This window comes from Elgaria multicarinata, chromosome 23, assembly GCF_023053635.1.
Source record: "Elgaria multicarinata webbii isolate HBS135686 ecotype San Diego chromosome 23, rElgMul1.1.pri, whole genome shotgun sequence".
NCBI classification, from domain to species: Eukaryota; Metazoa; Chordata; class Lepidosauria; order Squamata; family Anguidae; genus Elgaria; species Elgaria multicarinata.
Genome location: NC_086193.1, coordinates 13,133,575 through 13,148,319, shown reverse-complemented (window position 1 = coordinate 13,148,319; position 14,745 = coordinate 13,133,575). Strand labels below are relative to the sequence as shown.

Here is a 14,745-nt window from a genome sequence, read left to right as displayed (position 1 = left end):
AAAGAGGCTGCGATGGCCAAACCCTTAATCCCAAAGACAGTTTTCTGTCATGAGGAATTCCAGGCTTGTCGTGTCATCCTACAATTTACAAAGAGGATTTGTCTAAAATGGACGCACAGAGAGGAGAGTAACCACCTCTGTTCAGTCAGCAGAAGTTGCAACGGCAACAGAACAGGAAAACTCTGGAGAATTGGGGGCGGGAAAGAGGCAATTTCTTGCCTGGACGTTATTCTTCCTGCGCTGGCTTCTTTCTTTCTTTCTTTCTTTCTTTCTTTCTTTCTTTCTTTCTTTCTTTTATTACATTTATATACCGCCCCATAGCCGAAGCTTTCTGGGTGCTTTATAAAAGCCCCCCATTCCCACATTGCAGAATAAGCCAAACAAAACTTCCGCCTTCCCTGGGGGAGGCAGACCCTAAATTCAGGGAGGGGGGGTCATTTCTCCTCCATCTCCTTGGAGAGGCTCCGTTGCAGGAAATGCAATGACAGCAGAGGATACCCCTGGCTGGCTGGCTGCAGCGGTTGCCGTAGCGACGGCACAGGAAGGCCTCTGTTGCCAGGGCAACCAGGACTGCAGTGGATGAGGATGCTTCTGACTGCAAGATTTCAGCCCCAGCGAGGAAGTCGTTTCGTACCGGGAGGGTTGTAAAAACAAACCGAATCGTCAAAGAGCGGGAGATAAATTCCTAACGGTCAGGATGGCGGGATGAAGGATTTTTAATTTCAGCGAAATCGGTCTTGCATTCCCTTGGTCCAATACTTGGTTTACCTTTGTGCAGAGCGTTGGTTGTTTTAGGCTTGGTTACATAAAGCTGAACATTTAATAGATCTCTCAACCCAATTGGGCTAATGAATCCTAAGAGTTTCCGGCCACGCTCTTGTACCGACGTGCTTCGGCTACTGAGCGGTATAAAAATGTAATAAATAAATAAATACATACATACATACAATTCCCAGCCACTGAAGGCACGCTGGGAGGTGTAGGCATTTTGAAGATCTCGGACATCCCAGGATGCCTTGAATGGAGACCCCCACATCCACTGAGATCCGCTGCCCTAAGGGTCCAGGCAACACTGGGTATATCAGCTAGTGTATATCTATTGATAAACATGACGCTAAAAACAAAAACCACAAAACATAGCTGACGGAGAGAACCCCGAAATGATTTTCTGTATTTTATACTTGCTGTTGTTCTCCACCTCAATCAAAATGGAGAGGTGGGTAAGAAATAAATTTATTATTGTTATTAACCACATTAATAGTTAATAATAGTTCGCTTACAGGAAAGGCAGCAGGCCAAGAAGTGCTTTAGCCCGGTTTTGCTTGGCCGTTCTTCGGAAGGCAAGAACAATGATATTCTGGGATGCTTCCCAAGGAAACAGAGTTCGTGCCGGCAAGGGTCAGTTCAGGGCGTAAAGTTCCTTTTCCTGTTCTCTTCTGCTCAGACCCAAACGTTGGTGGTTTCGTTATTTAGCCTGCTGGAAGAAAGGAATTGTGTAACGAGCTGTGTGTAAATTCTTCTTCTTCTTCTTCTTCTTCTTCTTCTTCTTCTTCTTCTTCTTCTTCTTCTTCTTCTTCTTCTTCTTCTTCTTCTTCTTCTCCTCCTCCTCCTCCTCCTCCTCCTCCTCCTCCTCCTCCTCCTCCTTCGAATCATAGAATAGCAGAGTTGGAAGGGACCTACAAGGCCATCGAGTCCAACCCCCTGCTCAATGCAGGAATCCACCCTAAAGCATCCCTGACAGATGCTTGTCCAGCTGCCTCTTGAAGGCCTCTAGTGTGGGAGAGCCCACAACCTCCCTAGGTAACTGATTCCATTGTCGTACTGCTCTAACAGTCAGGAAGTTTTTCCTGATGTTCAGCTGGAATCTGGCTTCCTGTCACTTGAGCCTGTTATTCCGTGTCCTAACATGGAGCACCAACAATGTACTTGTGCTAGGAAATTGCTTCCAGGAAAGTGTGCCTACGATCACACACCCTTAATTCCATGCCTCCCAGCATGTCACAGATAATCAGCTGTAGCCAAGGTTAGTCCTACTAAGAGTAGACCCATTGAAATGAATGGGGCAACTTAGACTACCATTGGATGCAACCCAGGGTTAATTTTATTTATTTCATTTCTATACCGCCCAATAGCTGAATTTCTCTGGGCGGTTTACAAAAACTAAAATCTTCAGTACAACGTAAAATCTGAGACGAAAGCTTAAAACCGCGATACAAAAGTTCAACCAGAATAAAACCAAAAATAAAACTGTGTGAACACAGGGCTGGATTAGATGGACCCTCGGTCTGATGCAGCAGGGCACTTCTGATGTTCTTAAATAAATAAAACGCTGTTCTGCTATTACTGTTGAACAAGCAATCCGGTCAGCTTTCGTACATGGAAGGGGAGAGGGTGCCGTCTTGGTCTTTGCCTCAGGCGGCAAAACGTCTTGGGGCGGCCCTGCTTCCCCCAAATTGGTGTCAGGACTTGCCGTCTAGTGGCTCTGCTTCTCTAGCCCAGGAGAAAGGTGGGTTGGTGTTGGGAGCGCCTGTAGAGCTGCCCCTCTGGATGTGATTTTCCAAGATTTCAGACAGCTAAAACTAAACCCACAAAAAATTGACGTTGTTGCACCTGTGAAGGTAAGACCATCAGAAGGGTCCTGCTGGATCAGACTGAGAGTCCATCTAGTCCACCACTGTGTTCACACAGTGGCCAGCCAGGGACTAACAAGGGAGGATGTGGTGCAACAGCACCCTCGCACCCATGTTCCCCAGCAACTAGTGCACACAGGCTTACTGCCTCTGATACTGGAGGTGGCACATAGCCATCAGCGCTAGTGATCGCCTTCTCCTACAGGAATTGATCCAACCCCCTTTGAAAGCCATCCAAATGGGTGGCCATCACCACATCTTGTGGCGGTGAGTTCCATAGTTTAACTGCGCTGTGTGAAGAAATCCTTCCATTGATCTGTCCTGAATCTCCCACCCATCATCTTCGTGGGATGACCCCCGTTGGGTTCTAGTATTTTGAGCGAGGGTAGTGCTGCCACGTTTCCAGCGTCTGAGCCTAGCAGTTCTGAGTTCAAGAGTCCAAGGTAGCCAGCCCATGTAGAAAGCAAAGTCTCAATGGTCCGGCTAACAGGTCACTGTGCTCCCAGGCAACACAGGGGACTGAGAGCGATGTGGAGGAGAACCAAAGTCCATTCCAGAAGTATTCACGCCAGGAAGCCCTCTTGACCAACTCCTGCAGGGTTCACTGCGGGTCCCCATTTTTTTCTTCCCTGAATAGGCGGCCTGATTTCTTCATGGTATTCAGATCCCGCCTTGTGTGGTTTCCCCTCGCCCCATTTTCTCCTCCCAGCAACCCTGAGAGGTAGGTAAGGTTGAGAGAGAATGTACAATAAAGCTTCCCGGGGCCGCGCAGCGAGCGCCTTGCCCGATCGGGGACTTGAAAGCAGCTCTCCCCCAATTTGTGCCTGGCCTGCTATCTGCTGCACCGCACAGGCACCCATCTTCGTGGGGTTGACTTACAAAGAAGTTGCCTCGAGGGGTGGGGCGTGGCCAGAGAGCAAGGACTCATGCAGGGAGGCAGCGGGGCAACCTCCTCGACAGGCGAGCGGGTCTTTCACACCTGTGCAGTTTGGGTCGTTCAATCCCTCCGAACGCGGCTGAAAGAGCTGCCCTGCAAGGTGGCGAAATCAAGACCCGTATGCATCATACAGAGAGACAGCAAGACACCCTCCTCTGTTGGCTGCCTAGATTGGGCTTAGTGCAGCCTTGAAACGGCAGAGTGGAGCACAACGTGGCCTGCTGTCATCTCACGTCAGTCCCTTTCCAGCTTCACTGGCTGCCAGTCCAGGTTCAGGCCCAATTCAAAGTGCTGGTATTAACATTCAAAGCCCTAAACAGCTTGAGGCCGGGTTATCTGAAGTAACGCCTCCTCCCCTATGTACCTGCCCGGACCTTAAGATCATCCTCAGGGGTCCTTCTCTGTGAGCCCCTGCCGAAGGAAGGGAGGCAGGGGGCTACCAGGAGCAGGGCCTTCTCCGCTGTGGCACCCTGGCTGTGGAAGGAGCTCCCTAGAAAGATTCAGCATGCCACCAACGTTATACTTCCCCCCCCCCATGCCAGAGCTTTTTATTTCTCCAGTATTTTAACAGCTTGCCATCTTAATCTTGCAACTTCACTGTTTAAAACCTCTATTTTAAATCTGTATTAAAATTTACATTGCTGCTCAGTTTTATTCCCGGTTTGGGCTTCTATGTGGTGTTTTTATACTATGGCTTGTTTTATATTTTGAATTGTCTTTGGGGCTTTGATTTTTGTGAACCGGCTATTGGGTGGTATAGAAATGCAATAAATAAATAAATAAATAAACAAACCGGACGGAGTTTTCAGGGCCCCGGCTTTGAACCGGTCATCCCCCGGCTACAGCAGCTGCTGGGGTCTTAATATAGCATCCCGGAGGGGAGCCGAGGGAAGAATTTGCTGAGCACACCCTTCGCTTCCACAGTTGGTTTTTTATTTCCAGCTCAAGTTTCCCTCTGCCCTTCCGGGGCCCGGAAACGTTTCACCTTTTGTCGCAAAATCCCGTCGTGGGAGATCAGTTCTGCAGATGGGAAGGCGGCGGGAACAGAGAATCCGTTTCAGCCTTCCCTAGGTGTGTTGGCCTACAACTCCCATCTTCCCCTTCTGTCCATCTGGAGGGCAGCTGGTTGGGGAAAGATAATCTGTTTGTTTCAAAGTGTTGAAATTACTGTAAGAAGAGAAGAAACGCCCTGATGCTGCATCAGACCAAGTGTCCATCCGGTCCAGGGTTCTGTTCACACAGTGGCCAGCCAGCTGTTGACCAGGGACCCACAAGCAGGACATGAGTGCAACACCACCCTCCCACCCATGTTCCCCAGCAACTGGAGAACATAGGCATACTGCCTGTGATACTGTTGGTGGCATATAGCCATCAGGGCTAGTAGCCAGACATACTATATATTTGGCTGAGGGAGGGGAAATAAATAAAACATGCCTAGCTTTGGGGGTGTTAATGGTGGCCCAGATGGTGACGTGGGGTTGGTTGTTCAACAAATAATAAAAAAAAGGTTTCGCCAACTGGCTCAACAAATATTGGCCATCATAATTAGGGATGCAATATTGTATCACTTAGACCAGGGGTACTGAATCTCTTTCAGACCCAGAGGCAAGTTTAGAGCTTCTCTGCATTAAGCAAAAATCCCACACCCTTATTAGGCTTTCTTCTTCCAGAGGCGTTCCAGGTTTACGATGGGCTTTTTTAGAGGGTGATTTGGAATTGAAAACTTCCCTTCTTGGCATTGCTCTGTAGGTGCAATGAATCAACGCCATCTGGTGGCTGAATTGTAGCGCAACACGGGTGTTTCACACTGCCGATTCGATTAACTTTTATTACAGTGTTATCTCCGATCTTTTTGAAAGCGGGATAGAGTGCTGAAAATGCACCTTAACCTTAGTCTTTGTGTTTTTTTCTTTTTCTGTTTTCTTCTGCTTTCCTTTTCCTTATCTTTCTTCTTTTATCTTTCTCTTGTTTTCATTTTCCTTAGATGTAATGTCTCTATGTAATGCTTTTATGTCATGTATATTTATGAAACAATTTTAAAAAATCGATATGCAAAAAAAAAAAAAAAAAAAAAAAAGGCAGGATCAAAGGGGGGAAATGCAGGAGGATGTTCTGGAGGTTGACAGCATCATGTAAAGGACCAGCAAACAATCACGAGCTGGAACCCTGACCAGGAGCCCTATGCGCTGCAGCATTTTGTTGCAGGACCCACAGCGGCTACATCGTAGCCCTGTGTGCATACGCAGATACACCCCTGTTGTGGAGTTTCGCAGCAGGGGGAGGTCTTAAAATATGCCAGACGCCTCTGTGGAACTTCTCAACCTTCTGTCTCTCGTAGCCTTTCGCTGCCTGGTGTCAACTCCTCCCCAGGGATGCTGCCAAGATGCCAGAGAGCGCCTGGAAGCTGGCTTTCTACACCATCTCCTGGTCCTACGGCACCTACCTGCTCTTCTTTGCCGGCTACCCATTTTTCTATGACCCTCCTTCGGTGTTTTACGGTGAGCTGAGCTGTCTGTACGTGATGAGGGTGGTGGCAGCGGCAGAGAGGGCTTTATTTTGGAGAACATCTTGCCATTTGGGGAGTTTATTCCATGGCACTTCTTTCAGCCCGAGGGCCGGGTTCCGTTCCGGAGAAGCTCTCGGGAGACCCATTCCGGTGGTGGATGGGGCTAAGGCAAAAGGGGCGGGGTCAAAAAATACCAGCCCATTTGGACTTGAAAGCTCCAGTAACTGAGCCTTGGAAGAGACGTGGTGTCAGGATGAGGCCCGGTCTCCCCGGTGTGTATCCCGAATCGGACTCAGAGCCTGAAGAAGAAGTAGACTTACGCTGGGACTTAGCTTTTCCATATATCTTCCTCCCTTAGAGCTGCGATTTGAAGGTAAGATTGGGGCTCTCTTTTGTTTTAATAGATCTATGGCCCCAAAGTACGGCAGCCGTAAAGGGCCATTTCCCTAGTGTGCAACTATAGATCTATGAGAAAACGTGAGCCCCCATCTTAATTTTAAATCACTGCTTCTAGGGAGGAAGATGCTTGGCAAAGGTAAGTCCTGGGAGTGGCGGCAGCAGATTTGAGGTGTGATGGGGGAGGTTTGTCTGGTGAGTCCAATGACCTCATGCTAAGCATCATGCCGGCTTTTCCAGGTTGGTAGGGGGATCAGCCCACCCACCCCCAAATTGGCCCGAGGTCTTCAAGACTGATTTGCTTTGCCTCGGGGCGCTTCGGGCTGACCAGTACCACCTCGTATTCAGGCCAAGGCAGGCTAAATCATCCCGCCTCGCCTTGGATTCGGGGTTTCAGCCCGAGGCGGTACACAGCCCTACTTTTTTATTATTATTACTATTATAATTATTATTATTATTATTATTATTTATTTATATAGCACCATCAATGTACATGGTGCTGTACAGATAACACAGTAAATAGCAAGACCCTGCCGCATAGGCTTACAATCTAATAAAGTTGTAGTAAACAATAAAGAGGGAAGGAGAATGCAAACAGGCACCGGGTAGGGTGAAGCTAACAGTATGGAGTTAGAACAAACTCAATATTTAAAAGCTATAGGGAAAAGAAAAGTTTTTAGCTGAGTTTTAAAAGCTGTGATTGAGTTTGTAGGATTATAATTAGAACGTATTCAACGATAATACGTACTGCGCAAAACATAAACGTAAGGAAATCCGTGTCCTGCAAACGGTATCAGTCCTGGTCATGGGATAGCTAGCTGGGTGGGAGTCTTTACTGCCATTCTGGCTGGGGCTGATAGTAATTGTAGTACAACACATCTGAAGAGCATCAGGTTGGGGAAGTCTTAAAAACAAAAACCGCCCAAACCCTGCATCTTGGATGCGTATGAATGTTTTCAGAAATGAATCCAAGGTATTACCTGATAACAGCCACAATCTGAAATCTCCATCTTTGGGTTTGGGACTGACTTGCACAACATCTATCCTAATTTCTGGACTTTTGGTGGGCCATCAGCCTCAGCCAATGCTGGGAGTTGCAGTCCCAAACGTCTGAAGGGCCACCAACTCGACCTGGCCTGATGAGGAGTCCTGGGGGACTCGGAAGCTTGTGCAGTTCAGTGGGATTTGGGTTGGTTCCCAAATCCAACCATTGCCCAAGGGTGGATATCGAGGGTTTTTTTTCATGCCACTGCAGCAGTGCTGCCTAGTGGCCACAGCTGGGAATGCCCACTTGGGATATCTGGGCTCTTGAAGCCAGCTTAGTGCAGGGGGAGGTGTTGAACCACAGCCACCCCCACCCCCACCCCCACCCGTTCTGGAAGGGCTTTGGCTCTGTTGGGTTGACGCGGCCTGTCTCTTCCCGACCGCCTCTCCAGACTGGAAGAAAGGCATGGAGGTGCCGGTGGATATCGCGGCGGCCTACCTGATGCAGTGCAGCTTCTACGGCCACTCCATCTATGCCACCCTCTACATGGACGCGTGGCGGAAGGACTCCGTGGTCATGCTCATCCACCACGTGGTCACTCTGATGCTCATCGCCTTCTCCTACATATTCAGGTGCGTCCCCTCTGGGCCTCCCTTTCCCCTCCGTCTTCATGGGCTGAGCCTCCTGGGATGCCACGGAATGTCCACAAATGCCATTGCGCTGGCGGTGGGCGGAGAGAGAGAGGTGGGCCACACACACCCCTGGAAATCGTTACAGCAAAGGCACGAAGATGGCACATTGTTTTAACTGTTTTTAAATTATATTTATGGTTTTAACTTGGTTTTAGCTGTGTATATTTATTGTTTCGTACCGTATGCTTTTATCTGTACGCTGCCCTGAGAGCTTAATGATATAGGGCAGGATACAAATGTTTTAAATAAATAAATTTAAAGAAAAGAAAATAGTGATGGGCACCACTTTAGATGGCTTCAAAAGGGGGTTGGATCAATTCCTGGAGGCGAAGGCTATCCAGGGCTACTAGCCCTGAAGGCTGTGTGCTACCTCCAGTATCCGAGGCAGTAAGCCTGTGTGCACCAGTTGCTGGGGAACATGGGCGGGAGGGTGCTGTTGCACCATGTCCTGCTTGTTCATCCCTGGCCGATGGCTGGTCAGCCACCATGTGAACAGACCACTGGACTAGATGGACCCTTGGTCTGATCCAGCATCAGGGCTCTTATCTCCTTACGTTCTTACCATTTGTTCATGGTTAACAATCCACACTTAACCCATTGTGCTGGGTTCACACATCAGAACAACCCACGGTTTTAAACAACTCACAGCCCAATAACAAGCCATTTATTTATTTATTGCATTTATATCCCGGCCCATAGCTGAAGCTCTCTGGGCGGTTTACAAAAGTTAAAAACAGTTACTCTGAAACACTTATACCCCTGAGTTATATTTAAAAGGATGTATACCTACATACGATTACGTTTTATTCCATTATTTTTGGTGAAACGTATTACAAATACTACCATCACCGCAAAGAATGTATTAGGCACTCAGATTTCTTCCAAAGCTTTAAAATTGACGCTGGATACCCATAATACAGGATTAGAACATCCGCATTTTAAAATTAGTCTCTGCAGTTTTTACTTGTACGAGTGTTGGCTTTCTCTTCATGAAATCCTAATTTCCCGGCTATTAGTTTAAAGAGATTTAAAATCGCAAGTCCTGATATATTGCCAGATTGTTAGAATTTGGGCTCAGCAGGTGTTGTTAATAAGAACGTGGTTTTTGTGGTGTAGGTTAGAAGGTGACAGGTTCGATTACCGTGGGTTCCAGGCAAGACATACAGACCCCTTAGGAAGAGCAGCACAGGCTGTTGGGACAACCCACCTCATCAGTTCCCCAGATGTCAGTTCGCTATATCTGAACCCCGCGTGACGGGCCACACTTAACCCGTCATGCGGGGTTCAGATATAGCGACAACCCACAGGGCTGCTCGAGCATGGCTTGTCGTGCGGCGTGAACCCAGTCCTCACCTCCGGCCGAGAAGAGCGGTTTCCGTCCCCTAGTGCCTGACCCTTGGTTCAACTGGAGGTGGTGGGGATCGAACCGGAGGCCGTTGAGGTCCCCCCCTTTGCCACGTTCTGCCCCGCCTTGCGCCGCAGGTACCACAACGTGGGGATTCTCGTGCTGTTCCTCCACGACATCAGCGACGTGCAGCTGGAGTTCACCAAGCTCAACGTCTACTTCAAGAACCGCGGCGGGACCTTCCACCGCCTCAACGACATCATCTCCAACGCCGGCTGCATCTCCTTCAGCGTCAGCTGGTGAGTTTGCCCGTCCCGCATCATTTCTTCTTCTGGCCGATGGTGAGGGACGCTGGGAGTTGTTTGGGAAGATGCTCGCCGGGGGCGAGTAACCAACAGCTCCAGGTAACCACCGCCCACCAACTCTGCCTCTGCCTCCTAAGCAGGTTCTTGGGCACCTTACTTTTCTTATTGCGTTTCCAGTTTGCCTTATGATTGGCCAAGCCTAGGGTGACCCTATGGAAAGGAGGACCGGGCTCCTGTAGCTTTCACATTTGCATTGAAAAGGGGGATTTCAGCAGGTGCCGTTTGTATATATGGGGAACCTGGTGAAATCCCCTCTTCATCACCACAGTTAAAGTTTCAGGAGCCCTGCCCTCTTGTATCTAGTCATGCTAGGCAGGGCTCCTGCAGCTTTCACTGTGGTGATGAAGAGGGAATTTCTCCAGGTTCCCCATATATACAAACGGCACCTGCTGAAATCCCCCTTTTCTATGCAACTGTTAAAGATACAGGAGCGCGGTCCTCCTTTCCATAGGGTCTCCCTAGCCAAGCCCCTCCCCATGGCAGCCATTCTGTGAAGGTCGCTCAGGACTCCCTCTCGAAATGTCCAATGTGCCCACCGAGGCCGAAAGGTGAGGCACCCCTGAGCTAGATTAAGAGATGGAAGAAAACTAAGGAAGTCTCTGATGAGGCGATGCGCTTTAAAATGGTAATTATTTTTAACGTGGCAGAAATTTTCTTAAATTGAAGTCCCCGTGGTGGGTCATAGAGCAGAGTTAAGCAAGGCTGAATAGTCACAGAGTGCGGAAAAGTGCAACTCAAATGACTCAGGGGCTGGAGCATCTCTCCTAGGAAGGAAGGTGACAACTAGGGCTGTGCTCCGCTTCGCTTCATAGAAGCGATAGTGGAGCAGCCCAATTTGCCTTCGCCAAAGGCGGAGCTGGATCGGGTCGGGCGAGCTGTGGAACGAGACAAAGCGGATCTCTTTGCCTCGATCCGGAGCTCCGAAGACAGTTAAGTGTGGGGGGAGGGGGGCTTACCTGGCGACGGCAACAGAGCCAGGTAAGGGAGCAGGGGTGTTTAACTGCATTCGTCGCGGTCCGGCACCGGCTTCAGCTGAGGGCCAGGCCTCGAACCGGAAGAGCAAGCTGCGGCAAATGGCTGAGCCAGGTAAGGGGGGAGGGGGACTTATTTGCCCCCATTTTGTACCCCCTTCCCCACTTACCTGCCTCCGGGATCCGATCCGGAGCGGGTCAGGGGAGGGTCGGATCAGCGCAAACCGGTTCGGGCCCAATCTGAAAGTTCTGGATTGGGCTACGAAGTGGTTCGGGGGGCTGGTGTACAGCCCTAGTGACAATAGCCGGCATTATTCAGCTTGGAAAAATGGAGGCTAAAGGGAGACATGATTAGAGGTGGACAAAACCATGCCTGGTGTGGAGAAGGTGGATATAGGGAGACCTTTTTCTCCCTCTTCCGTAATACTAGAACCCAAAGGTAGTCATCCCATGGCGATGATGGGTGGGAGATTCAGGACAGATCAAAGGAAGGACTTCTTCACACAGCGCAGAGTTAAATTATGGGACTCCCTACCACAAGATGTGGTGACGGCCACCAATTCGGATGTCTTCCAAAGGGGGTTGGATAAATTCCTGGAGGAGGAGGCAAAGGCTATCAATGGCTACTAGCCCTGATGGCTATGTGCTACCTCCAGTATTCGAGGCAATAAGCCTGTGTGCACCAGTTGCTGGGGAACATGGGTGGGAGGGTGCTGTTGCACCATGTCCTGCTTGTTCATCCCTGGCCGATGGCTGGTTGGCCACTGTGTGAACAGAGTCCTGGACTAGATGGACCCTCGGTCTGATCCAGGAGGGCTCTTCTGATGTTCTTATGACTAGATGGACCCTCGGTCTGATCCAGGAGGGCTCTTCTGATGTTCTTATGACTAGATGGACCCTTGGTCTGATCCAGGAGGGCTCTTCTGATGTTCTTATGACTAGATGGACCCTCGGTCTGATCCAGGAGGGCTCTTCTGATGTTCTTATGACTAGATGGACCCTCGGTCTGATCCAGGAGGGCTCTTCTGATGTTCTTATGACTAGATGGACCCTCGGTCTGATCCAGGAGGGCTCTTCTGATGTTCTTATGACTAGATGGACCCTCGGTCTGATCCAGGAGGGCTCTTCTGATGTTCTTATGACTAGATGGACCCTCGGTCTGATCCAGGAGGGCTCTTCTGATGTTCTTATGACTAGATGGACCCTCGGTCTGATCCAGGAGGGCTCTTCTGATGGACCACACTGCAATTCCATTTCCCATCTTCCCTCTCCTGCTTCCAGGTTCTGGTTCCGCCTCTACTGGTTTCCCCTCAAAGTCCTCTATGCCACGTGTCACACCAGCTTGCAGTCCGTCCCAAACATTCCTTTTTACTTCTTCTTCAACGCTTTGCTATTGATTCTCCTGCTGATGAATATCTACTGGTTTCTGGTAAGTGGCCGTGATCCGTCAGCATAACCTCAATTTCCCCCTGATCCAAGTACATCCGGCCTATACGGGGACCCAATACCGATCAATACGGGGACCGAAATGTCCTTTCGGTTCTTTTTTAAATCGGTCAATCGGTCGTACGAATCTTAGTCATTTCTCACTGATTGAACCGTCAGTTTCAGCCTCCGTGAAATTGCTTTGTGGATAAAGCCAATACTTCCAAAGCCAAAAGCATTCCCATTTATTTATTCAGTACAGATCGTCACCCTTTTCTTCGTCCAAGATTCATGGCTCTGCTCCCCTTAATTAATAACCTTTATAGTCTACCGCCCCACAACCAAAAACTCTCTGGGCGGTTTACAAGGATTAAATAAAAACATTACAATGCGGTATACAAAGTTGAAAACACAGTACATGTTGTCTCTTTTTGTTACGCATTGGGACATTTCTTTATCTGTGCTTTTCGCACCGCAACCCTGTGAGGTAGGTTAGGCTGAGAGTCCATGACTGGCCCAAAGTCTCCCGGTGAGTTTCATGGCCAAGTGGGGATTTGAACCCGGGTCTCAGGCCAACACTCTAACCGCTACACCACACTGCCTCTCTCAGGAGTAAGTCCCGCTGAAGTGAGGTAGGTGCGGCAGGTGCGTTAGGAGGAGCAAGGGTGGGAGCAACTGGTCTGGAGTGAGATTCATGGTTCAGTGAGGATTTGAACCCACTTCTTATTTAATTTTAGCTAATTAAACGTTTTGCTTTTTAAAAAAGCAATTGACCCACGAAATTACACAACAAGGCTTCCTCCAGGATTTCAGGGACGTGCGCTTTTGATTCTACCCAGCGTCCTCAGCTTCAGAATGGTGTGGATAGTCTCTGTAAACTTCATGGTCTATATATAAACTACCTTGACTCATGCAAACCACCCATGCGCTACCATATTGTTCAGTAGCCACCCAGCCTCCTCTCTGGGCTCCCCCCCCCCCCCCCAGTTGCTCCCCACACCTTGCTGGTTCTGCAGTGATATGTTTCAATGCCAACTGTATTAACTGTGTTTATGTATCCTATTGCTTAACAACACAAAGTTCTTCTCGTAGCTTGGAACCTCCAGCGTACAAATTTCTTCTCGTAGCTCAGAACCTCCAGCGTACAAAGTTCTTCTCGTAGCTCAGAACCTCCAGCGTACAAAGTTCTTCTCGTAGCTCGGAACCTCCAGCGTACAAAGTTCTTCTCCTACCTCAGAAAACTCCAGCGCACAACGTTTTGTGCCATGGGTTTCCACACATCACCCTAGCATTTTAGAAAGAGGGAGAGATGGAGAGAAAGAGGGAGAGATCTTGGAAAGCTCCTAGTTCGAATTCTCACCTCTGTGGTGAGCTCACCCAGGACGACATCCCATGCACATTTTGACAGGAGGAAAGTCCCACAACTCCCAGCATGTTCCTGTTTAAACATGCGTAGGATGGCACCCTGAAATTTTGGCCAATTTGCTCTCAGCCTTGTTCCTCTTGTTAGCAGTACGCAGGCAAGCAATCTACCTAAAGCACAGGTGGCGAACCTCTTTGAGCCCATGTGCCGAGTTCGATTTCCGAGAATCCCTCGGGGGCCACGTTCCAGTAGTGGGCGTGGCCAAAGGTGAAAGGGGCAGGGCCTGAAAAACCAGCATCTCGTAGCTTAAAGCTCTTACTGTGCCTGGACAGGGCGGGGGGGGGGGGTTAAAGACATGAGGGGAAGTCAAGTGCCCCCTGATTGGAAATGTGTGACCCAGTGAGCTGACTCGCTTTCCTCTCCACAGTACATCATCATCTTCGTGGCAAAGGTCGTGTTGGGTCAAGTGCGAGAAGTGAACGACGTCAGGGAATACGATATCGACGCAGGGTCCAAGGAGAAAGACCGGGCGCTTTGCATCCCCAGCGCCTGGAAGGAGGGGTAATGATGCCGAGGAGGAGCGGGAAGGAGAAAAGAAGGATTTGTTTCCGGGCCGACAGACCCAGTTCCCTGTTTCCGGCAGCGGGCAGCCAGCTGCTTCTCGGAAGCTTAACAAATGGGGCTTGAATTCGACAGGCCTCTTCTTTTTTTACCCCCCAACAAAGTGGTAGTTTGGGATAAAGCACAGGTGCCCCTCTTTAGCTGTCATGCCTATTTGTTTCTTTTTATAGTCTGCTCCTCAGCCAAAAAGCCTCCCAGAGCAGCTTACATGTGGAACGAGATGGTCTCTGCCCCCGCAGGCTTACAATTTTAATGAAGGCACGGCCCTTAGGGTTGCCATATTCTGAATCCTCAAAAGCGGGACAGTTTTTTAAAATGTATTTATTTATTTTTGCATTTAAAAATACATAAGTCATTTGACCTAACTCAGCATGCATAAACATTAGTGAAATAACCTTTACTAACCTGGCACTTTCCATTTATTTATTTATTTATTACGTTTATATGCCGCCCCATAGCCGAAGCTCTCTGGGCGGTTTCCATTGCAGGTACAAAAACGAGCTCAGCCA

At 49.1% G+C, this 14,745-nt stretch overlaps 1 protein-coding gene across 1 annotated transcript in view; it reads left to right on the top strand.

Annotated features, from left to right (window-relative positions):
• The window catches only part of CERS1 (ceramide synthase 1), a 29,698-nt gene that overhangs the window by 13,612 nt on the left and 1,341 nt on the right, over positions 1-14,745 (top strand). Inside the window, exons 2-6 of the mRNA XM_063147363.1 lie at positions 5,906-6,065; positions 7,906-8,086; positions 9,629-9,790; positions 12,109-12,256; positions 14,043-14,176. Coding sequence (XP_063003433.1) covers positions 5,906-6,065; positions 7,906-8,086; positions 9,629-9,790; positions 12,109-12,256; positions 14,043-14,176 — 785 coding nt within the window. The remainder of the gene's footprint in view (positions 1-5,905; positions 6,066-7,905; positions 8,087-9,628; positions 9,791-12,108; positions 12,257-14,042; positions 14,177-14,745) is intronic.